Raw genomic sequence first — 24,466 nt, 5'->3', positions numbered from 1 at the left:
TATGGCTAACGGCAAAACCTCAGACCACTCGCCAGAAATAAAAAATCTATCAAGTTTAGATATATACAAATTCACCACACTCCCATTAGTCTAGGTAAAGGCAGGGCCAGATATAGGCAAATCAATTAAAGCATGGGACTTAATGAAACGGTTAAAAAGGCGAATAGCGTGTGTAACAGTACTACTATAGTTACTTTCATCAGGCCATCTAGTAAAGTTAAAACTCGCCCCCAGAAAAATCGAAAATTCAAAGGACTGAATAACTTCTGACATATCATTGACAAAAGCATCTTTCAAAGCATAGACATGAGGACTATAAACATTCATCAGGCCCCATCTAAAAGCAGAAAGAGAACACAAAAAACCAACTAACAAAAAGTTAGATTTGTTCACCACACAAAAAGAATGTAGAACTGTAGGATCCCAAAGAATCCACAGTCCCCCAAAACCACCAACAACCTCAATCCCCACAAAATTCACAGACCCAGAACCACAAACTTCACGGACACCAGGCAGAGTGAGGCTACGAAGTTTAGTTTCTTGTAAGATTAACATAGACGGTCTAAACTTAGTAACAAAAAACCAGACATCTTTTTTTCTGTTTGAGGTCGCCCAAACCTCGTACGTTCCGAGATAATAAATTCATTTAGGAGGCGGGCAGAGGATGAACCTGGACCATCCTTAAACGAGCCAAACTAGGCATCTTTCGAGAGCATAGCTTCCTCAGGCAATCCCCCAGCATTCTTTCATCAACCGAAGATCCAGAGCTGCTCTCCATCACCTGATCATCAGCTATAACAACCCCTCTGGCCGCAGCATTCAAGGGCATACATCCATGAGCCTGCAACTGTGCAAACGATCTGGTACCTTTGACAACCCCTTTTCCTTTACTTTTAGCTTTACGAACATTAGCTCGTGGGGTATTAGGCACCACCTCCTCAACCTGTGCTTTTTAGCCAATCTTCTCCTCTCCTTGCTTCAACTTTTGTTTCGCAATTGCCTCAAGCTTCTTCAGTTTCTTCTTGGCAATAATTTCTTGAAACACTACTCTAATCGGGATATTGAAATCCATACCAGTATCAGCAACCAAATTGCTAATCTTCTGGACCTCAGGGTCAACAAAGGCCCCCATAGCAATATCTTCCTTCTCCACCACCTTCAATGGAAACTCAGCAGTAAAGTGAAGCAACAATGGATAATTCTCCTGGGGAACCACATTGAGGGGAGGATGGATATCATCAATGACCACAACCAAATCCATTCTCTCCTCCATAAACGAAGCACCCTCCGCTACTTCTATCAGGGGATTCTGAGCCACAATGTCTACATTCAGCACCTGAGGTTCCTCATCCTCCTCAATCAACACAATAGCCATCGGATCCACCCCCAAAGGATCGAATGAAGGTCTCGGGGAGGAACGAATCTGATGTGTGGCATGACTGTGCAACAAGGGAAGCATCTTGCCCAAAAAACCCAGAATAGTCTGTATAGCTAGCGAGGAGCACAGATGATGGCCAAGAAAAACTAAGGCAGAGAAGAACAATAACCAGCTCCAATGACAGCTAGATGAAATAGCCAGCTTGTCACCGAGAAAAGGGCTCACCGCCTTCAACCTGTACGAAGGAGAAGACGACCACAATGATGGCAACTCTGCACCCACCGGCGTAAAGGCCGAGGAAGCCTCCACCGCATTCACCAGCTCCAAAAATTGTGCTACACCCTTATCATGCAAGGATATGTCGTCAATATTCAAATTACGAAGTGGAGGTGACCCTGCACCATCACCACGACGAAAAGCACCCTCAACGTTGTTGGAAACGCTAGGCAAAGCCGAAGCTAAAAAATCAGTGAAATGTCCCACCGGAATCCACTATTTCCTGATTTTCAAATTTTGAAATTTCAAAACGTCATTCGCATTGAACCATTGATCAACTTCCTCCGCTTTTTCCTACGGAAGGTCGCCAAAAATTCCAATTCCGAGGCAGACACCCCATTTCGCCCTTTCAAATTACGATGGCGGACAATCTTCTACTCTCCTTCAACAGTAGGATTAGGTTTCAGAACCCTGGAGGCCTTCTCATTCTTACCAAGGACACCTCAATGGCAAAAGAATCATGGCCAACAACCAGTCTAACAAACTTGGGGAGAAAGGCACCTCTGAGCTTCCAGATACGGACCTGACCATACTCAGATCAGTCCCCTCAAAAGAAGCTCTATCAAGATCGCAGTATTCTCGGCAACAGTTAGCCACCTTTCGAATTGTATCCAACGTCCAAGAATGGAAAAGAATGCCAGAAAGACAAATCCAAAGACTCTGTCTCTGCACATAAGACAAATGAGACGATGCTTTCCAGATATCTAAAGGTAAAAGCTTACCTCGATCACGAACAAAACGATTTCCCAAGGCTACCACAGTGTCCTGCTTGGATCGTATTAAGAAAAATATCTTATTAGGACCCAAAATTTTGACGATAGGAGGGTAAGAAAGACCCCATCCCCTTCTAGCCCAATCGTTCAAACAAAAAATGTTGGTAGAAGGTGGGGAAAAAGATCCCACCACTGGAAAATGAACCTCAACAAAAAGATCAGAAGCCAAATCGAACTTCACGTTAACCACCGAATCTCTCTCAAAACCACTCTCCCCTGTCTCTTCTTCTCCATCCTCCATATCTACCATGATGAGGCATCAAAAGCCGAGTTAAGATCCACTGGGTCTCATAGGATCATTATATATATATATATATATTATATATATATATATATATATATATATATATATATATATATATATATATATATATATATGATCTAAATTACAAAGGCTCAAGATAAAGAGAGTTGTGAATGGTGGATTTAATAATTTATTTTTTTAAATAAAATTACTTTCGTGGAGAAATTTTGTAAATATTACTACAAGATAATGGTGTTTTTGTTATCTCCATAAGGGGTAAAGTTAAAATTTTAACTAAAGGACAAGGGCACTCTACAATTAAAATTCCAGGGCACTAACTTCTAAAATGCTATTGTATTTTTTTGAAAATTTCAAATTTGCCGTTGCTTGATGGTAAAGTTACCTATTTCAATATTTTTTTAATAAAAAATTAAGGATTTTTTTGATAAATATACCCATTACAACCCCTTCTAACTTGAACCTTTGTATTTTGAGGGGTTTTTAATTCTAGACAAACCCATATATATATATATATATATATATATATATATATATATATATATATATATATATATATATATATATATATATATATATTTATATAGGAAAAAGCTTGGGTGAGCCCATTAGTTCACAAGAAAAAATGAGCCCAACGGCCTAGATTGAATATGGGCCGATCTGACGATCACAGATGTCTAGTAGTGTTTAAATTTTAATTTTTTTTACAAAACTTAAATCACTTAAATTTTAGGCATATGTTCTTCTCATCAATCCTCACCTAATAAAAATATAAAAAAAATAATTCGTGAAACAAAACCAAAATACCCCCTAAAGATTTCAAGGGTATTTTTGTCAATTTATTTCATGGAAAATATTTTTTTGATATTTTTATAAAATTCATCTACTTTTGATGTACATACTCTCCAAATTTAAAGTGATTTGAATTTGTATAAAAAACATTAAAATTCAAACACGATCATATACATGTGATCGTTAGATTGGCCCAGATTCAATCTGAGCCGTTGGACTCATTTTTTTGTCAGCTAGTGGACTCACCTTAGCATCTTCAACACACACACACACACACATATATATATATATATATATATATATATATATATATATATATATATATAACACAAATTGCTTCACCTCGGCCTGGGAAGGAAAAACAAAAGTCTTAAACCTTTGGAATAGTTGGTCTGCAATTCTAACATGTCGTTTTTTCTTGTGGCTCCAGGGTGGGTATTTAAGTTTCTTTTCATTTTTTATGTTGATCACTATTCCGAGTAGGTCACATCCTCAAAATTTTGGGTCCTATAGTACTCATAACCAGGATTTTGCCTAAGGGATCAAATGTGATGTATGACCATTAGTTTTTTTGAAATATTTAAAGAAGGAAAACGGTTATATAAGGATGCTACTTTATAGTGTTAAACCATGGATGCCCCTAAAGAATCCATCGAAAAAGGTAGTTTTAATGTTGAAATTTTTTTTGATTGATCATCTCAACATCGAGATGTATAACTATGAAAAATAAAAAGATTTTAAGTCTCAGAAATAGTGCATTTTAAAACATATTATCTACGCCATCCACTTTCAAGATTTTCATATGTTTATAGATATACTTTATTTTAACCATTTTGAAAATTTAAAATTTTATAGTTAGATATAAAAATAAATTTTAAGATAATCCTTAAAACGTTTTACATCACAATTATATACTTTGAAGTTACACCTTACCTGTACACCTACGGATGCATCCATATGCCAACTGCACCCTTTAAATAAATAGCTCTTGTTACATTGTTTGTACCATAATCCAGTGGCAGTGTACTTTTTTAACCACGATATCGCATTTTCTGGTTTGTATTGCATTTCGATACAATTCAACAAGTGTCACCTTCTAAGTAAATCTAATTATAAAACTAATAAAAAATTGTTGAGGTGCTCAATAAAGGGTTCAAAATCAAACCATTTTAGTATACATTCCTCTAATTTACCACCACTCCATTATATATGGAAAACGATTATATAGGGCTGCTCTAAACAATCAAATTAGAGCAAACCTCAAAAATTTCATGGGAAGATGTTGTTTTGATGTCTAAATATCTTCAAATTGATCATCTTGATATCAAGATGCATAGATATGAGAAAAAAATGGATTTCAAGGTTTGAAAATAGTGCATCTTGTAACACATTTTTTTATTGTTAATTTTCAATAGATCTACATTTTTTTTAAGCTTTAAATTTTATAATTAAAGATAAAAATATATTTTAAAGCGATCACAAAGATGTCCAATATTGAAATCGTATTTCTTGACACTATTTGAAAGTGCGTTGTACTTTGATTGTTTAGAGCCTCTGCTCTATACAAACCGCACCCTTACATCATATATAATTCTTGAAATCAAAGTATTGCACGACATTATGATTGAACATTATGATTTTAATTCATGTGCCAGGTGGTATTAACTTCTTGAAATCAAAGCTTTGCATTCATTACACGCTTGTGGACACCAACAATCGTATTTGTGACTATATATCACTCAATGCGCGCAAAAAGACCTACCCATAACTTATTTTGAACTTCTAATATATATAAAAATATTACAAAAATAATATTTGATTCACTTTCTACCGCTCCTTGTTGAAGATGTATAATTGTCTCTGGTTCAGGGGTTGTATTGGCCTTGCATTGTTCTCGAATCCCTGTCACAAATAGACGAACAAGTAACATCAGTTTATAGTATTTTTCATTTTATTTTTGTGATAAAAGTACGAGTTAAATGAAATTTCTCACATCTTCAACAGCAGCCCTCAGCTTTTCCAGTTGTTCTTTCGAGAACGTCTTCACCTACAATAAGGCAAAAGAAAATTGAGAAGTATTCGACTTTGGCCATTAATAAGAGGGGACTGCCTTTAAAACAACTTGAAGGCTATTTGGGGGGATCTAAGTTTCAAATTACGACACACACAAAAAAAGAACAGCTCCTTTCTCGATGAATATAAGATCGATCACCAATAATGCCCCATCTCCACAACTGAAACCTCACATAATTCATAGCTTAGGTAGGAGCAAATACTGTAAGCTGGAAGGTAGTATATGTTGTGACAAGGGTGGAGATGAGATGATCTTATTACTTTTTAAGTTTCACGAGTATTTATGAAATCACTTCTATATTATCACGTATTCAACATATTTTTCTTTGTTTATCAAATCACACATAAAATACCAGTTGTTCTTTATCTGCCCTTTAATTAGATTTTAAAATTAATTAACAATACTGAAATATAACATAATTCATCTTTTAAATTTTCCTTTTTTTACATCACCTTACAACATTTTCTATAAAAAAATGTACTACTACTAATTCTCCCTTGAGACAAGGGAAGAGGTAGTCCGAAAACAGGGGGGCAAAGTGTTCATTCTTTTAGAAAGTGATAAAGTGGATAGTGGCTGGGATTTTGAGGGTGAGTGGACAATGTGATAAGAAGGCTTGTTAAAGACTGGGCCTGGGCCTGGGCCACTAGGCAATCTAGGCCATGACACGCTGTACGCCGCCAACGTAGAGCTAAGCTATGAAATCCCTTGACCAGCCCTGGCCTGATCGGTCACATATACGAGGGCTCCGGTTTGGCTGGGTTGAGTTGCACAGCCCATTGCTAGGCTTATCTACATGCACTTGGCTCTAAGTTCATATAAAAGTGCATGTTGCATGTCAATTAAGCAATTATAGTCTCCTCTGGGTATGTTTACCTCTTTTATAACAGTCCACATGACTCCCTCATCGCAGGGAGGAGTAGTGAGGGAGCCAAGGTATCTATAGTATGGTTCTCTCTCCAAATCTATGGCATCTTCCGGGTTCACTAATCCAACTTTCACTTCGGACCCTGTTTTATCAGTGATATCCTCAATCGCATCCGTCACCTTCCAACAGCCAACGCACAGAAACATTAGTACAAGTAAATACTCAAAATCCCATGGCCCACTTAAAACCAGAGAGGCATTAGTATTTTCAGTCACTCACCTTCAATAGGAAATGATCTTGCAGCCCAACTTTATAGATCACTGCAACTACGGCTGTTTGTCCATCTGATCTTTGATGGACCATATGCATCTCCAAGTCATATCTACGGGCAAAGGCATAGGTACTTGTAATATGAATTCATGTCAGCAAACTTATGTAAATGCATGGTGGGGTTGAGAGAGAGAGAGAGAGCGAGAGGGGCATCCTCACTGCCAAAGAAGATTTTATACTTGATCCCTTAGGCAAGAAGACCAACTTAGGAGGATTTATTTGAATTGAAATTTTTCCACTTCAGAATCACCATATGCGTATTTTCAATGAAAAAATTATGCCTTTGGACCCCTAAACACTAAGATTTCACTGTCTGAAAATTGGATGATCTCTATTCAAACCTATAACCCATTTTTTCAGGCCGATATAGTGCATCATTTCTTTCCCACTGTGTTGAATAGGTTACATCCCCCAAATTTGGGTTCCTAAACAAAAATCCTAGCTAGGGTTTTCATCTGAGGAAGTTAATGTACAGTCTGCTCCTACGGGAGCATATAATGATCTTCACTTTTTGAAATTCAAATTTTGAAATGAGATCTAACCTTTCAAAACCTGCCCCATCTTCATGGTTCTCTCTTTCAAAAATGCACAACACATTCTTCACATGATCGGGACTAAAAGAAGAAAGGAAACCCTTTCCTCAATTATTTGGAAGAGAGTATAATGATTTTGTATTGGTTGAGGCCCACACCTTATCCAACGATTCCCAACATGCCTAGAGGCCATCAATCCCTGAAGAGAAAAATGAAGCTGCGAATAAAAAAATATTATCGAAAAGGAGTAGGGTGAACTCTTGCTCCTCTCTTTTTCAAATAAGCCAGGTGGGGCATCTATACTCTGCTTAGACATCCTACTCTATGGCATCAGCAGTCTAAGGAGTTAGTGCAAAAAAAGAAAAAAAATAAAATAAGCGTAGCTAATTTAGCAGGAGATTGAAGGACTAGGAGCTCAGAGTGACTCCAAGTCTAAAGATCATGGTTCGAATGAAGAAATTCAAAGAGGAAAAACTCAATAGGAATTTAGCAACCACTGTCAAAGAAGTTTTAAATATCAACCAGAGATAAGAAAAATCCAAAAGCTAACCAAGACTAGAACCTCACTATCACCTGGAAGAAGGAAGAATGATCAAATTCTTATCCGGCCAAAGTGCCAAGAAGGAAAAACACCCCTAACTCCTCTTCTTCTTCTTCTCCTCCTTCTCCTTCCTCCTCTTCTCCTCCTCCTCCTCCTCCTCCTCCTCCACCACCCTCTACTTCTTCTCCTCCTCTTTCGTCATCTTCTTCAAAAAGTGAAAAAAGAAACAAAAGAAAAAGGAAATACGTTGGGCTGAAAATCCGAAATGAATCTCGAGATTTGGAAATGATCACTAGGCTGAACATCTGAAAAGAACTTTTGGGGCAATGAAGAAAATATAAAAAATAAGCATGTCGGGCTGAAAATCCGATAGGAACCTCGAGTGTTGGAAAAATGGGCACCAAGTTAAACTCCCGAAAGGGACCCCGACCTAATAGAAGAAAAAAGAAAAAACTTACTTTATCTCTTCGTCTCTTCTCCAAAATCTCTAGAAATTCTCCTCAACTTATCTTCTTAAGTCGAAATAGTGTCAAAAGTGAAAGAAATACGAAAGGCATCAGTCTAAGGCTCCAAGCTAAATCAGAATAGCATCAACTATCCAAACTTCAAAGGAATAGCAGTGAAGGGATAAAATTTGAAGTCCAAGGAGATCCGGAGTAATCAGGTGCAATATCTCATATTATCCAAGATATTGGTTTTCCCATAAACTTCAAGAAATATTTTCCCTTAAATTACAACACATGAGTCAAGATTGCAAAATGAAAAGGGACTTGATGATTCCTTGTCCTAAAGGTCCCAAGTAGGGGCTTGAAAAGCTCAAGTTGAAAAAAAGAAGAAGAACAAAGCTCTATGGTAGCATGAACCTAAAATGCTTATCAAACCCGTTATTTAAAAATTCTCACCTATCATCAAAATTCCCTCATATGTTTTGTGAAGTTTTTAAAAACACTATTTTCTTTGGTTAAAAAGTGACCCAAAACTCTGTATCCGTTTTAAAATCTTACCAATATTCAAAATCTTCTAAAACGTATTAAAAAATGAAGGAGTTTCAAGGAGGCAGGGACATGATATTTCTGCCACCACCAGATCCTAAATTGCCATGCTTGCAAACCCTTAGGAAAGATAAATCACATTATAAGTTCCCAAAGCAAAAGGCTGAACCTGTGGACTCCAAGAATTAGAATAAAAGATAAAGAAGAAGTTCAAATAACTGGGAATTCATCACATCATCACTTCTTATAAATCAGAATCATGTTCGATTAGAGAACTAGATCTCAAAAAAATGGTCTAAAGTCAAAGATGACTACCCTGGGTCCCAGGTAGCATTGCGGACGTTACAACAATGAGTGTCACCGGCTAAAAAACAGCACGGTTCCTGTTAAATGTTGCTTCGAATTTCTTTGCCATTCACTCGTTACACTAGGTGAATACCATAGAGGGGAAACTATAGATAACCCCTCAAAATTCTAGCTAAGGGAATTCTTAATAAACTTAATTTCGAGTCCAAATGACTGCAGAAACCTCAGTAGACCATAGACAACCTAGATCCAGTAGAATTGTCCCAAACCAACCCAACACATGGTCTAAGAACTACCTAAATCGAACCTCCCGATCACAAGATACAAGCCCTAGAAGCTTCAGGGGCTAGAATTACCAAACTGCACTGCAAATGCGCGTGAGAGACCCGCTTGGCACTCCATGTGTCACGCAGTCCATAGGATGCTGTGTGCATTGTGCATGGAGCCATGGCCCATGTCGCACGGCCCGGCAAGCCCAAACGTGGCCTGATGGTCTAAACTTTGTGTTTTGACACCATTTTAATTGTGGAAAAATCTGAAAAATTCTAAAAATTGAAAAAAAATGGCATAAATCTAATCCTAATTGAACTAGGAGATTAGGTTGATTAATTTCAACCTTAACCCTAGTTCAACCTATAAATACCCCCTCAAATAAAAAAAATCCTAGGAATTCCCTAGGAAATCCTTAGAAAATCAAAGAAATTTCGAAATTAGGAAAATACTAAAAAATTACTTAAAAGAAAGAAAAATCTTTAGGAAATTCCTAAAAATGGTAAAACAATCCCAAAAAAATCCAATATTCAGATTTTACATTAGGAGATCCCCAAAACATTAGAAAACTAAAGAAAACTTCCTCAAAACCCAAGCAAAGCCAAGGTAGACTCTATCTAAATATCCCTAATTTTTTCCAAACCTTAGGAATCCTAAATCTAGGTGAAAGGACTTATGTCTACCAATTAGAGCAAGCAAAGAAATTAAAAAAGAAGATGGTGGCACCAGAAGAGCGGACTGATCCAAACCCGAAACTTTAGGTTTCAAGTCCCTAGAAGGTAAATATTTTTCTCTACTTAATTTAGTATATTTTTCTTCTTTAATCAAGTTTATTTTTCTATAATTTTGGGTGATTCATTAGTCAGTAAAATTTAAAATAGTTTTTGAAGCAATATAAACAGATATGGAAGCTGGCGCTGCCAATGGACTTAGTAAAGAATCGGATATGAATAGATCTGTGTCGTTCTTGAACCCATAATTTAAGCAATCCCACGTTCTTTATTTTTCCATAATTTAACTGAGTTTTACAAAGATTTGAGTTGATCTCATCCCAGAGATCAGCATAGGCCGGAGCGTGAACACTTTCACATAGACTCCTACATCAGAAGTGTTGAAACAATATAATTAAATTCAAGAGATTTCATACTATTGAGATTCACGATCAATCCAACCTATAATTTCGGCGTAGAATAAAGAAATATATATTTTTTTATCTTCTTTATCAATTTTTACGTCTAGTCACAGCAACTTGCTAATCGAGGCATTAAAATCTTTTACGTGCCCCTTTAAAGATATGCCATCGCTCATCTTGAGATTGTAAAAGTTCTTGTTTAAAAAAATGTTTTTTAGAAAGAGACTTACCTTTATAAGTACATTTTAGCCTAGCCCATAAATCTTTCGTAGTAGTTTATAAAGAGACATTGATTAAAACAAACGCATCAAGAACCAAGAAAATATTTGCTCTGGTCAATTCATCATTCTCATCAAATTCCAAATCATCAAACTTTTCATGTTTATTTTCTCTGTCTTTTAAAGATACTACACAACCATCTCTCAACTGTCAAATTTTTAGAGTTTCATATATAGTTGAACTTCCTCAAGCCATTGCAAATATTTGCGATTTGCCACAAATCTTGTGCTCAGCGAGGATCTTAAATCTTAACGCTCTAATATTGATCATAGACGAAAACAACCAAGGTTTGGAAAATTAATGGGAAAAAAATAATGCAAAAAAATTATACAAGCAAGGCACAAAGATTTACATGGTTTGGCAAGTTGGCTATGTCTAGTAACGTGCTCTTCCACTAATCAGAAACAATCATGTGAAGAATATAATAGATCATAAGCTCTCGCTCAAGCCCTAAAATATGATTTTTCTCTCGTTAAAACACCCAACCAAATTACTATAAAAAACTTACCATTTTTCTTTAATTTTCTCTTTGCATCTTTTTTTTTCATATATTTTCTGTCTTTGCGACAACTACTTTTGTAAGGAGGAAAGATCAAGAGAGACATATGTGAGACCCACCTATCTATGCCCTTTATTTTACACGTGAAAAAGTCTATCTCCTATGGGTCACGTGCTACCAGATCCTTAAGGATTCACACCCCATAAAAATGGGGTATCCCCAAATATAGAGAATATACGTTGTTGTCTCATATATTAGGTTTTTCAAAAAAAATTATTTAGTTTCCAATAGAAAGAACGATATGATTGAAATTAATTAATCTAAAGTGCAAAAGACAGAGACCCAAGTATAGCATAATTAATTAATTAATTTACCTTGAACCATCGAGACTGTGCTCTGAGGGTGAATGCCAATGGCATTGCTTGAGAACGTACTGTGTTTGATTTATTTCAATTGTTCCAGCTCCAATTTCTCCCCACTGAAGCTGCCACAATAATTTATACACGCATAAACAAGTAGAGAGAGAACAATGTTTAACTATAATGTTCGATTACAATTATAGATGAATGTACAACTGCGCTTAAAAAAGTACACACTTAATAAAGGAAGGAGCGCATATACTATGCTTCTGCTCATATCGTGAATCTCCTCCCTCACTCAAAACATCTATTCAGGAGATATGTTTTAGTCTAAATTATGGAAAACACATAATAATTACTGTACAATAACTTTTTACAGAAAGGAATTTGAATTTTAAGTTTTGTAACACTTGGATTTAGCCCTTAAAAATTGGACCGTCTTGATTCAATCTTGAGGCGTAAGTTTTTTATAGCACATAAATAGTTTAGCACATAAATAGTTTATTGTGAAAAATAGTTTTGACAAGATTATTACATGCATTTTAAAGATTACGTCCCAAAATTTGAGATCTGAAAAGTATCCATAGCGTGTATTTTGCCCGAGGGAGGAAATTGATTGTATGTTATGAGGGAGAAATCATTTGGTCAAACAAAAAAAGTTGTGTTCAAATAGTAAGTATAGCGAGAGAGATGATTGGCCACTTGTGTTCTAAGACATACTAATGAAAAAGAGATAAAAAAAAAACTGAAAAAGAAAGTTACTAAATTTCATTTTTGTTCATGAAGCACACACACTGACCCAATGAGCCAGATGAAAAGTAGATTTACTCAACCAACTCATAAAGAGGAGGGGAGAGAGAGAGATACCATTATAACATGGCCTTTGTTCATTAGGATTGCTTCGGCAGGCTTATATTCTCTCTTTAAACGCCCTAAATTTGGCAGAACCTCAGCCCTTCCCTGAAGCAAGTCAATGGGAGACTGCATATTCCCATTGCTGCAAGCCTGCCATTCGGGATGGAGCTCGCCCCAGTGCTTCGGCCCCTTCGCACTGCCTTCCAAATAATCAAACTCTTTCTCATCCTCTACCACCCATTAAACAAAAACTTCATATGTGAGAGAGAAGAGATAACTTACAGGAAGACCGGAAAAAAAAGGGAAAACAAAAACTGCAGTATATAAAGAAAAAGAGAAAATGGGTGGCAGAGATTACCAACTTTCTGAGGAGCCCGAAGGAACTGATTGTGTTATGATGAGAAAAAGAATGAAAGAAGACGTGCAGCAAAGGGTAGGCCTGCATAGATCCATTGCGATCCTCTCTCTACAAAATGTATTACTCATTATCTCGCTCTATCTCTAACGAATAGTAAGTGTTGCCTCGCCATTGGGCTTGTAATATATATAGGAGTTTTGATTGTGGGTCTCTTCATTCTCGGAATATGAATTGACATAGATATAGTAATAATAAAATAGGAAAGGATTGTCAAAGTCCGTACCAGCTGTGACGACTACAATGAATTATTATTATTATTTTTGCTTTTTTTTTTTTGGTAATTGAATGATGAAGCGTGATTAGAATGCGGCCAAACCCGCATAGGTAGAAATACGGGCCCCTTAATAAATTTATTTTTGAAATATAATTCGTTCCTAATTTTTAGAGAATGTATAATCTTTAACATAAAGATCAAAATATGAAAAATAAATAAATTTTGAAAACAAAAAATGATAATTCTATTAAGAAAACATGTAGACTCCTCATTTCAATTGTTTTTTGATGGACCGCCTATTTGTACGCAAGTTTAAGATGTATGTCAGCCCGCATGAAACAATTATTCTCTATTGCTGTTTGTCATTTGGTCTGCTTATTCTATTTTTTTCTGTTTTTTCTTTTTTGGGGACGGTAATTTGGGGCAATGGTTACTGTGCAACTATGCGACCTAATTTACCTCAATTTATTCGAGAGTTTCTAAATCCATAAACATAAGAGGGAAAGTAGTGCGTGTTACAGGGACGCACTCCTACAGTATGGTACCCCGAAGCTTTTAACATCCATCTTCGAGATGGGTGTTAGAAAATGGTGGCCCCTAAAAGTTCTAATGTCGATTATGCACAAATTATGTTAAAAAGTGTTTATTTTTATTTTTAAAATTTATTTTTCAAAATATTATGAACATGGTTGAGATTTCCATTCCTTAAACATTTGAATCCAAAATTTAGGAGAGAGGACTCATTTAATTCTATTGACTCATAGAAAACTTATCCTAAAGTCCGCGGACAAAAAAACTTTATGTTTTGGATTTCAAGGCATGTAATAATAAATAGATTGTGTGGTGGTAACGGGTGGTTGGTTTTGTTGAATGCAAGGTTGAAAAAAGCTCGTCCGCGATGCGAATCATTCACATCCATAGTCGTGGAGGATGGATCGGATTCAAGAATGGGTCGAATTGGTAAATTTTACCTCAAAAGTTTTTTTAAAAAATTGCTATAAATCTCTAAAAATAATGTTTTTTTAGTTTCTAAAAGAAGTTACGATTGGTCCATTATGTACTTTTATTACTTTGTAAAACTAGGTGAATATTGCGACGTTGTTTTCCTGTCTGGATATTTGTATAATTATTAATTATAATATAATATTATAATAGGGCAGTGATTCATGCAACAGTTGCATAATAATATAATGCAACAACCTTCAAAAACTATGTTAGGATCATTAGTTTGATCTAAATTTTGAAATATACACTCTTTTCATTATAATGAAAAATCACAAAAAAATAATAATTTGAAAATCGAGTATAAAAAGTATTGTTTTAGCCCAATTAACATAGGCAGTTCATTTTGATAAGATGTTTACATCTAGCCTTAGAAGAAATTTAGCTCTTTTCCAATTTTTTAAATAGCTTTATTATCATTAGATGAACAATGTTAAAAAAGAAAAAAATGATTTTTGAGTTTGTAAAAGCTAAGATCTTGAAATTCACCAAATGAATAGTTTAGATTCGTTGTTGGAGGGAGGTCATTTTGACCCTATTTAGGATTCAAATCTAACTGTTTTTTTTTTTATTGATTATTGAGATGAAGAGAGTGTGTGTGCAAAATTTTAGGTCATATAAATACCACAAACATGATTTTCTAGAAGTGTGGTTGCATTATACTATAATATAACCATTGCATAAGATCATTGCCCATTATAATATTGTATCAAAATAACTAAAAATATAAAAAAACACTTTTATATTAAAATATTAAAAAAATAATTTATGTAAAATTAGTTTCACATCAAACTATCAAACATTTATTAATTTCTTTACTCATCCAAAATTATCAGAACCTAGCTAATTATAATATCAGTTACTGAAATTGAAATTATTTATTTATATTTTATAATTGTTTAATACACAAATAAGAACAAATGTTAAGTGTATTATAATATCATCTAATTGAAAAAAATCTTATTTACAACTATAAGAAAAAATAATGCATTGCATAATTTGTAATACAAATAAGTTAATAAATAAAGGGTGCGGTTTGTATAGAGCCTAGGATCTAAACTATCAAATTAGAGCCTACCTTCAAATAGTATCGAGAAACGTCGTTTCCATATTGAAAATCTTTGTGATAGTCTTAAAATATATTTTTATATTTATCTATAAAGTTTAAAATTAAAAAATAGTGTAGATAGACAGATCTATGAAAGCTTGAAAATCTTGAAATTTAACGGTCTAAAATATGTTACAAAATACACTATTTCCAAAACTTGAAATCTATGTTTTTCTCATGTCCATGCTTCTTGATGTCGAGATGATCAATTTGAATATATTTGAACATCAAAACAACCTCTTCTAGTGAAATTTTTGAGATAGGCTCAAATTTGATTGTTTAGAAACTCGGCTCTATATAAACTTTTCCCATAAGGATGCAGTTTGTATAGAGCCAAGGCTCTAAACAATCAAATTAGAGCCTACCTTGAAATCGTATCAAGAAACATGGTTTCAATATTGAAAATCTTTGTGATAGAATTAAAATATATTTTTGTATTTATTTATAAAATTTAAAGCTTCAAAAATAATTTAGATTAGACAGATCTATGAACGCTTGAAAATCTTGAAATTTAACGGTCTAAAATGTGTTGCAAAATACACTATTTCTAAATCTTGAAATTTATCTTTTCTCATGTCCGTCCTTCTTTTACCATAAATAAAACACAAGATGTAGCCATCAATACATAATTATTAGTTATACTACTATAATAAACGTGATTTAAAAAATTGTTACAATACCATTGAATGCATATGAGGAAAATTTTAAAATACTAGTGAATATGCTCCAATAATAAGATTATAAAAATGCATCGTATAATTGCGGGGTGCCTTAAATAGTATTCTAAAACCTTCCTTATCGTATAAATGCAGGGTGCTTTAAATAGTATTCTAAAACCTACCTTATAGTGCTTTAAATAGTATTCTAAAACCTACCTTATAGTAGGAAACAGAGGTATAAAAGCATGGACATATGAGGAAGATTTTAAATAAAATCTTTTAATTAATGCGTCTTTAAATGCATATTCATATAAATACATGCTCTTGGCGCCCTAAATAATGCAAAGCGACATAAATGCATGGTCTAAATCAATGGTTTAAAAACCGGATCGGTGACCCGGATCGGGCTTTTCAAAAACCGATCCGGATCGGCGAATCGGCGATCCTGATCGGCGAATCGGCGGTCCGGATCGGAATCGGGTGAATCGGTCAGAATAAAGCTTCAAAAAAATCCGAAAAAATTATTAAAATTCATTATAAATATTGTTTTTTAGGAATTCAATAAAAAATGAGGGTACTCCATTAAGAATTTTCATGTTTTTGGATGAATATGCGAATATTGATATGTTCTTTCCCTGCATGAACCGCCATTCAACATTTAATTTACATCACACAAAAGGATAAACATAGAATTATCATGGAATAAGTATATCAACATACATGGACTACAATAAAGCATAAAATTAATAACATACGATCTAAAAATAAAATGATCGACGACGTTGTTGTTCTTCTTGGTCACGCTGGTGCCATTGATTGAATTCGTTTGACAATTCATTGATTCGATCAAAAACGAATCATCGATATTAGCGGGCGTCTGACTATTCCCAAATCCCTGAGTGTTAGTGTTTTGTTGTGTTCCCAGTCCAAAATCCCCGAAGCTTGTCCATCCTTCATGCTCACCTGCACTGTCGTGCTCATCCCTACACTGTTGCTGTTGGGACTCGATATGTGAATAATATGGCTGGGATAGGGTGGCCTCAGAATCATCATCTCTCTCATTTTCTCTTAGACCCCCTTCCCACTCTCCCTCATTAGGTGCAATATCATCGACATATTGTGGATACATTGGCTGGCTGCTTCCTCTTTCATGCCGCTCATCAGTTTCTTCAATATCTTCATCACCGATAGCCTCAAGGAACGCTCTCTTGTGCAACACTGGCTCCTCCTCTTCGACTACCCATCGGTCTGCTGTGTCTGTGACAAATATTGTGTCTAAGTCTATCGGCCCATAGTCTTCAAGCTTCCTTCTTATTTGTCGCTCTCTGAGGTTTAAATTATAATGAACGTAGACTAGTTTATGAAGCTTCTCAGAAGCGAGTCGATTCCTTCTAGTAGTGTGCAACCATTGGAACGTACTCCAGTTGCGCTCACAGCCAGTAGCAGAACATGTCTGGGAGAGCACCTTGATTGCTATCCTCTTTAGGTGAGGTGCATCAGTACCATATATCTCCCACCATTCAGCTGGATTAAAATGTAAAAAGCATTGTAAGGGCAAGAACAATTCATAAGATTAAATATATGAATAAACAAAATATTAGCGAGGGGATAACCTGGATCCATCATAGTTCGAGAATTTCTGGCAAGTCTAGTTCCGAAGGATCCTATAGCATCCCTATACATAGCAAGCTAAAACAAATATATTACGTTTTAGTGCATTATTCCTCACAAATATAACAACTCAATGAAGTTCTTACCCAAACATTAAATAATACCTCTTGTATTGCTGCTACTTGGTTTCGATGGCTTCTCTCCAACCTTGCAATAATGTATCTGACCCCTTCCACAATCTTGTGGGGTTGTTCAGGTGTCAAATAGAAAAATTTTGGGTTGAAGTAGTAACCTAAAAAATATATAGGTAGAAAAATGTCATTTACAATTTCATAAAAAAATGATTTAAACTGAAACATTGTAATGATATAAATATATATTTACCAGCATAATGAATTGGACGTCCGAATTTGGTGTTCCACCTCTTTTCTATAATCTCGATCACTTTCCTAGCAAAATTACACTTCTCCCCAATAGCTGATTTCGCCCTCTCAATACCTTCATAAAGGATACCCATGGTAGCTTTCTTATCAGCATCCACCATTCTTAACACCGTGACCAAAGGGGCAGTGGCCTCTACAACACTGGAACATCGAGATTATGTTATCCACTTTTACACCGGTACTGGACTTCGAGAGGCGGTCATTTAACCACTCTTCACAAGTAAACAATCTCTTTAATGCACCTTCAGATTGTCGAATGGAGTCCACAGCTAAGTAATCGGTCGCAAAGCGGGTTATGGCAGGCCTGATTATCTCTTTTTTCTTAGAGTGTTCTCTAAACAGAAATAATATTTTCGAGTGGTTGTATATAAATCTCGACACCAACCTTGCTTCATCTAGAGTCTCCTTCACAATTTTGATCTCACCGATTTCCTCTAACATAAGATCGATGCTGTGTGCAGCACACGGGGTCCATACTAGATGCTTCCTTTTATCCATCAACTTGCTGCCCGCAGAAACACATGCACGCGCATTGTCCGTAATAAACTGGACTACATGCTTATCCCCCACCTCCTCCACTATCTGATCATATAGTCGTACGTAGAAGTTTGCATCCTTCTTCGTCCCTGATACGTCTTTGCTAGACAAAAAAGCTGTACCTTTTGGGGAATAGACCAAGAAGTTTAAAAACTCCTTTTTGCTAACTTTATTCAACCAACCATCACTCATGAGAGTAATTCCTGTCCTTGGCCAACTCTGTTTATATTCTTCAATCCACTTTTTAACTTCCTCTACCTCTTCGTCTAATATTGGCCCACTGAGCTCATATGCTGTCGGGGGTTTTACCCCGGGCCCGGCTCTCTGGATTGCACTAACCATAGGTGGAAAATATGGGCTATTGGCTGCATCAAAGGGAATCCCTTTATCGTAGAACCATTTACCAACATATCTCCCTAACATGTTTCTTGTACCTTTAACCATGCCTTTTAAGGTCATCTGTTGTGACTTAGGCTTTGAGAGAAATGGGTCTTTACGACCATGACCTGCAATACTGGCACTCCTAGGTAACTTAGAAACAATTTTTTCAACAACTGATTCTTCTTGATACATATTGCCACCAACCTCTCCATACATATTTGAGCTGGGCCCGCCATACATGCTCGAGCTGGACCTGCCATGCATATCTGAACTAGGCCCACCATGCATATCGGAGCTAGGCCCACCATGCATGTCTGAGCTAGACCCACCAGGCATTCTAAACCCACATTCCCTCTGATATTGTTCATGTAAACTCAATCTTGTGGCCATGTCCAGCTCATTATTATATTGCTGTTTTAGGTCATAATTATATTGCTCTTCTGTATCATTCCTGCTTGATGGTGTATATAAACTAGCTATCTCCTCATTCATCCTATGTTTGGCAATTTTTTTACCTTTGCTAGCATTAAGAATTGCCACCATCTGTTTTTTTACATTACTAAGGACACTAGTGCATGCAGAAACTTCTCCCTTAACCCCTGCCAAGTGTTGCTTGAACCTATGTACCCCACTACTTATCACTCTTTGACAGTAATTACAAATAATTTTGTCTTTCTTGTTGGGATCAAGTCTGACCCCATGTTGCCATGCAGGGTCTTCTGTAGATCTTGACATGATTCAACTGTTTTAAGATGTAAAAAGTTTAAATTAACCTGACAGTTCAAAAAGAAAAATAATCACCATATGTAGTGATAATATGTTGCGGTAGTTCATGTAGTCATATTCATTGTTATTTGTTATTGCAAAATACCTTTTTTGACAATAATATTTCGTACATATCAATTACAAACATTTAGAATAATACAAAATGCAAGCTCCAAACATGGCTACAACTCAATTATCAAGAACATACATTTTTTGCATTAAAAAATTAATAATAAAAACAATTCTTCAAAGAGCCGGCTAACATCAGTCATTCCAACTTAAAAATCCATGAACAACAGATAAAAAAAATACAGTTTTGTATTGAAAATATAATAACATGCATTTTTTTGCATAAATAATCCATCAACATACAATTTTTTCAACAAAAACTTTAACAATAAAAATTTAAAATATGGTTTAATACCTCATGATAATTAAAACCTTGTCACGATTTTCACATCTTTTCGAAAAATCATCAATTTTCAAAAAATTCGGTCATGAAAAAAAAAAAAAAAAAATTACAGCAAACTCAAACAATAAAAATTAAAAATTAGGTTTAAATGTTTAATACATCATGATAATCAAAACTTTATCACGATTTTCACATCTTTTCGAAAAATCATCATTTTTCAAAAAATTCGATCATGGATAAAAAGAAATAAAAAAAAAAAAGTACAGCAAATTTTTAAAAAATTCAATCATGGATTAAAAAAAAAAATTAACAAATTTTCAAAAAGTTCGATCATGGATTAAAAAAAAAAATTCATAAATTTTTTAAAAATTCGATCATGGACTACAAAAAATTCGATCATGGATTACATAAAATTCGATCATGGATTACAAAAAAAAAAAAAAAACATAAAAAAACAAAAAATTCGATCGTGGATTACAAGAACAAAAAAAAACAATTCCGTCATGGATTACAAAAAATTCAATCATGGGTTACAAAAAAAAAAAAAACACAAAAAATTCGATCATGGATTACAAGTAAAAAAAACAAACATTTTGATCATGGATTACAAAAAAGTCGATCATGGATTACAGAAAATTCTATCATGGATTACAAAAAATCCGATCATGGATTACATAAAATTCGATCATGGATTACAAAAAAGTCGATCATGGATTACAGAAAATTCTATCATAGATTACAAAAAATTCGTTCATGGATTACATAAAATTCGATCATGCATTACAAAAAAAAAAAACAAAAAAAAACAAAAAATTCGATCGTGGATTACTAAAAAAGAAAAAAACAATTACATCATGGATAACAAAAAATTCATTCATAGATTACAAAAAACTCTATCATGGGTTACATAAAAAACAAAAAACAAAAAATTCGATCATGGATTACAAAAAAAAACAAACATTTCGATCATGGATTACAAAACATTCGATCATGGATTACAAAAAATTCTATCATGGGTTACAAAAATAAAAAATAAAAAATAAAATTCGATCATGGATTACAAGAAAAAAAAACAAACATTTTGATCATGGATTACAAAAAATTCGATAATAGATTACAAAAAATTCTATCATGGGCTACAAACAAAAAAAAAAAAAAAATTTGTTCTTCACAGAGTCGTTTTACATAAGCGATTTTAACTCAAAAATTCACCTCCAAGTGAATAAATTACATCCAATTGACTATATTTTCTGATAAACAACAATATAAGGAATCAAAAACCTAAATTTTTAACACATTATTTCTAATATATCATGAAAACAAAATCAAAAGGCGGAAAAAAAAAAAAAAAACAGCGGAATTCGGTTCCGCAGACATCTCACTGTTCATATCAAATTTCTTGCTGTAATTGACGAGATTACGTAAAATTGAAAATTTTAAATCATACTAGACACAATAAAGATTAAAAACCCTAATTATTGAACTCATTTTGTTCAAAATATGCCATGAAATAAATCAAATGGCGGAAAAAAAAAAAAACCCAAAGTTCTTACCTGTTTTTGTGAACCGAAGCCTTCAATCTCCAAAAAAGTCTGTTTTTCTCAACGATTATCACAAATTAGTAACAAAATCTTTTGATTCACAGCTTTAAGATCAATATGCCTACAAATTTTGAAAGATTCATGCCCTATTTGGCATGAAATTTTAGAAATGGCGGAAACCCTAAACCCCGAATTTTTCTTGATCCAAAAACAACCAATTTTTCCACCATTAAATCGTTAAAAAAGCTGAATAAAGCTGTTTACAGCCTGAAAAACAGATCACGTGCTGAAAAAAACAAAAAAACTGATCAAAAAATGACAAATTTGAAAAAAATCCGTGAAGAACACTGTGCAACCCGTGTTCTTCACGGACTCGCCGATTCCGCACAGTGAATCGGCGAGTCACTGTGCGGAATCGTCCGGTTTTCTCTAGAACCGGACGATTCCCAGTTTTTGAACCGATCCGGTCCCTTTTTCGTGAATTCCGAGTCGAACCGGGCGAGTCCGGTTCGACTCGGCGATTTTTAAAACGCTGGTCTAAATGCATGGCACCCAAACAACATTGTCCCACTTCGAAAAATAGTAGGAGTGCAAAACCCTATAAAACTTACTCAATCTCTTCAAGCAGTAGCAGGGTATGATGAAGTGGCAAAGCCATGTGGTTTGAGTGGGTCACTAAAGTTTAAAGAAAATATATATCCCATTTAAAAAGTCATGACGTCAGAATCACAATTTACAATTTATTGTGTAGCAATGTTGATTCGTGACATCATCTATTCCAAATAAGATCACCAATGTTTTAAACACCGGTTGAATGTGAGTTTTTTTGGGTTAATGGCGAAGTATTAAAAGAATGTGGTAGATAAGGTAATATTCAGATTGTTTTTTGGGTTAATGGCGAACTATTAAAGGAATGTGGTAAATAAGGTAATATTCAGATTGTTTTTTGGGTTAATGGCGAAGTATTAAAGGAATGTGGTAAATAAGGTAATATTCAGATTGTCGTAGAGGGAACGTTTTGATTTCGTTAGTTCGTATGAAGAAGATTGTTTAGAATAGAGACTACACATTGTTTGCCCTACATTGGAAGGCTCCTATCGTTTATGGTTATATCTTCCAGCAGATCGGGTCACCAATTTTTTAAACCGGTTCAATGTGGCCTTTTTTGGGTTAATCGCGAGGTATTAAAGGAATGTGATAAATAAGGTAATATTCAGATTGTCGCAGAGGGAACATTTTGATTTCGTTAGTTGTCGTATCAAGACGATCGGTTTAGAACCGAGACAACTCATGGTTGGCCATACATTGGAACGCTCCTATCCACGCTAGGGCTGCCAGTGTGCCGGGCTGGCTACCAAAAGGCCCAAAACTGTTTTGGGCCAGCCCGGTAAGTCCCGGAATAGAAATAAAAGCGGTAATGGCCCGTTCACGACGGAAATTCATTTAGAAACCAAGCCCAGCCTGGTAAGGCCTTTGAATTTTATGCAAAGCCTGGCCAGACAAGAAAGCCTACTAGGCCTATTGGACCTAGCCCGAACCATTCCAGGCTTGACCCAGTTTTTATTATTATTATTATTATTATTTTACTAATTAATTTTTAAAAAATTTAAAACCCCTTTGAGGAATGAAAATACTAAAAAGGTTGTTTATCTCATAATTAAATTCGAGATTTTCGGTTTTCTCTCTCGTCAAGGCATCCAAGTCCCCGCTCTCTCTCTCTCAAAAATCCAATTAGAAACCCATTTTCTAGTCCATCTCTCTCTCCAAAAACCAGTCCACATCTCTCTCCAAAACCCATTTTTGAAAGAGAGACACAAGAATGTTTATGCGCATTTTGGTTCGGCCCTTTAAAAGCCAGGCCCACCCGATAATGGCGGGGCTTTCAATGGCCTGCCCCAGGCCCGATAACTATTTCCCATGTTTGACCTGTAGCTTTTGCCCTATGAATTGTCCAAAGTTGATTTTTCTGTGTGTCTCTCTCTCTAAGAATCCGAACAGCGATAGTTGCAAGAGTAGCTCAACACCATAACCTACGCCATCTTTCCTCCTCCCTTGGCTTTTGTTCACAGTTATAGAAACCATATATTGTGTTTTCTATCTCGTATATTACAAGATATATTGAGTTTTTTTATTTCGTGGAATTACTATTGAGTTTTTTTATTTTGTGGGATTACTATTGTAATGAGAATTTTTTCTAAATCTTTGGTAAATCAGAGATACTGGTTTACTTCCGGGTGACGTAGGCATCACGGCCGAACCATATATATGTATTGTTGGTTATTCTCTCTCAACACTATTTCTTTTATTGTAAATTCTACATGGTATTAGAGCAAGTTGTTTTATTGCTGAGCGTTGATAACTCCATAGCTGGATTTGTTCCCATCGAACCTTTGTCTTGTTCAGTGATAGTATACTCATGGGCCACAATTAATATGACTGGTAATTTGTAGTGTCTATCTAACCTAAAAAATAATAAAAATATAAATCCTATGTTTATTGCTAATGGTTCTTTAATTCATATCCATAGTGTTGGTAAGATCAATTTCTTCTCCAAGTCACAAAACTCTGAAGTCCTTTTTGTTCCATCATTTTCTTCAAACTTGATGTCTGTTAGTAAAATTACTCAAAGCATGAATTGCAATGTTATTTTTTCTCCCAACTCTGTGATTTTCCAAGACCGGGCCACAGGGAAGAAGATTGGTGAAGGAAGATTGTCTCATGCGCAAAAATCATTTAATCAAGAGAATAAGGCTTTGGTTGCCAGTCAAGATAATTTTGATGTTAATAAATTGTGGCACTGAAGATTTGGACACCCTTCAGATAAAGTTTTGAAAAATCGTAATGCATTTTCTATCT

At 35.0% G+C, this 24,466-nt stretch overlaps 2 protein-coding genes across 2 annotated transcripts; both read right to left on the bottom strand.

The window, feature by feature from the left end:
- Positions 1 to 5,115: 5,115 nt before the first annotated feature.
- Positions 5,116 to 12,972, bottom strand: LOC18435848 (alpha carbonic anhydrase 7). Its single transcript, XM_088864644.1, has 7 exons — positions 12,882 to 12,972; positions 12,532 to 12,749; positions 11,680 to 11,789; positions 6,703 to 6,805; positions 6,432 to 6,602; positions 5,475 to 5,528; positions 5,116 to 5,383 (listed from the first exon to the last, which is right to left on the bottom strand). Exons 1-7 carry the CDS (start codon positions 12,970 to 12,972, stop codon positions 5,309 to 5,311), a joined length of 822 nt encoding a protein of 273 aa, XP_088720770.1. The 3' UTR covers positions 5,116 to 5,308.
- A 3,575-nt stretch (positions 12,973 to 16,547) lies between these two features.
- Positions 16,548 to 17,734, bottom strand: LOC148782503 (uncharacterized). The gene is made up of 3 exons (XM_088863608.1): positions 17,696 to 17,734; positions 17,534 to 17,609; positions 16,548 to 17,444 (listed from the first exon to the last, which is right to left on the bottom strand). The coding sequence occupies exons 2-3, from the start codon at positions 17,601 to 17,603 to the stop codon at positions 16,579 to 16,581; spliced, it is 936 nt and encodes a 311-aa protein (XP_088719734.1). The 5' UTR covers positions 17,604 to 17,609; positions 17,696 to 17,734; the 3' UTR covers positions 16,548 to 16,578.
- Positions 17,735 to 24,466: the final 6,732 nt, after the last annotated feature.

This window comes from Amborella trichopoda, chromosome 4 (assembly GCF_054954075.1).
Source record: "Amborella trichopoda isolate Santa Cruz 75 chromosome 4, AtrichopodaSantaCruz75HAP2 v2.0, whole genome shotgun sequence".
Lineage (NCBI taxonomy): Eukaryota > Viridiplantae > Streptophyta > Magnoliopsida > Amborellales > Amborellaceae > Amborella > Amborella trichopoda.
Note: the sequence above shows the minus strand (reverse complement) of the source record. Positions and strands in the feature narration are given on the sequence as shown.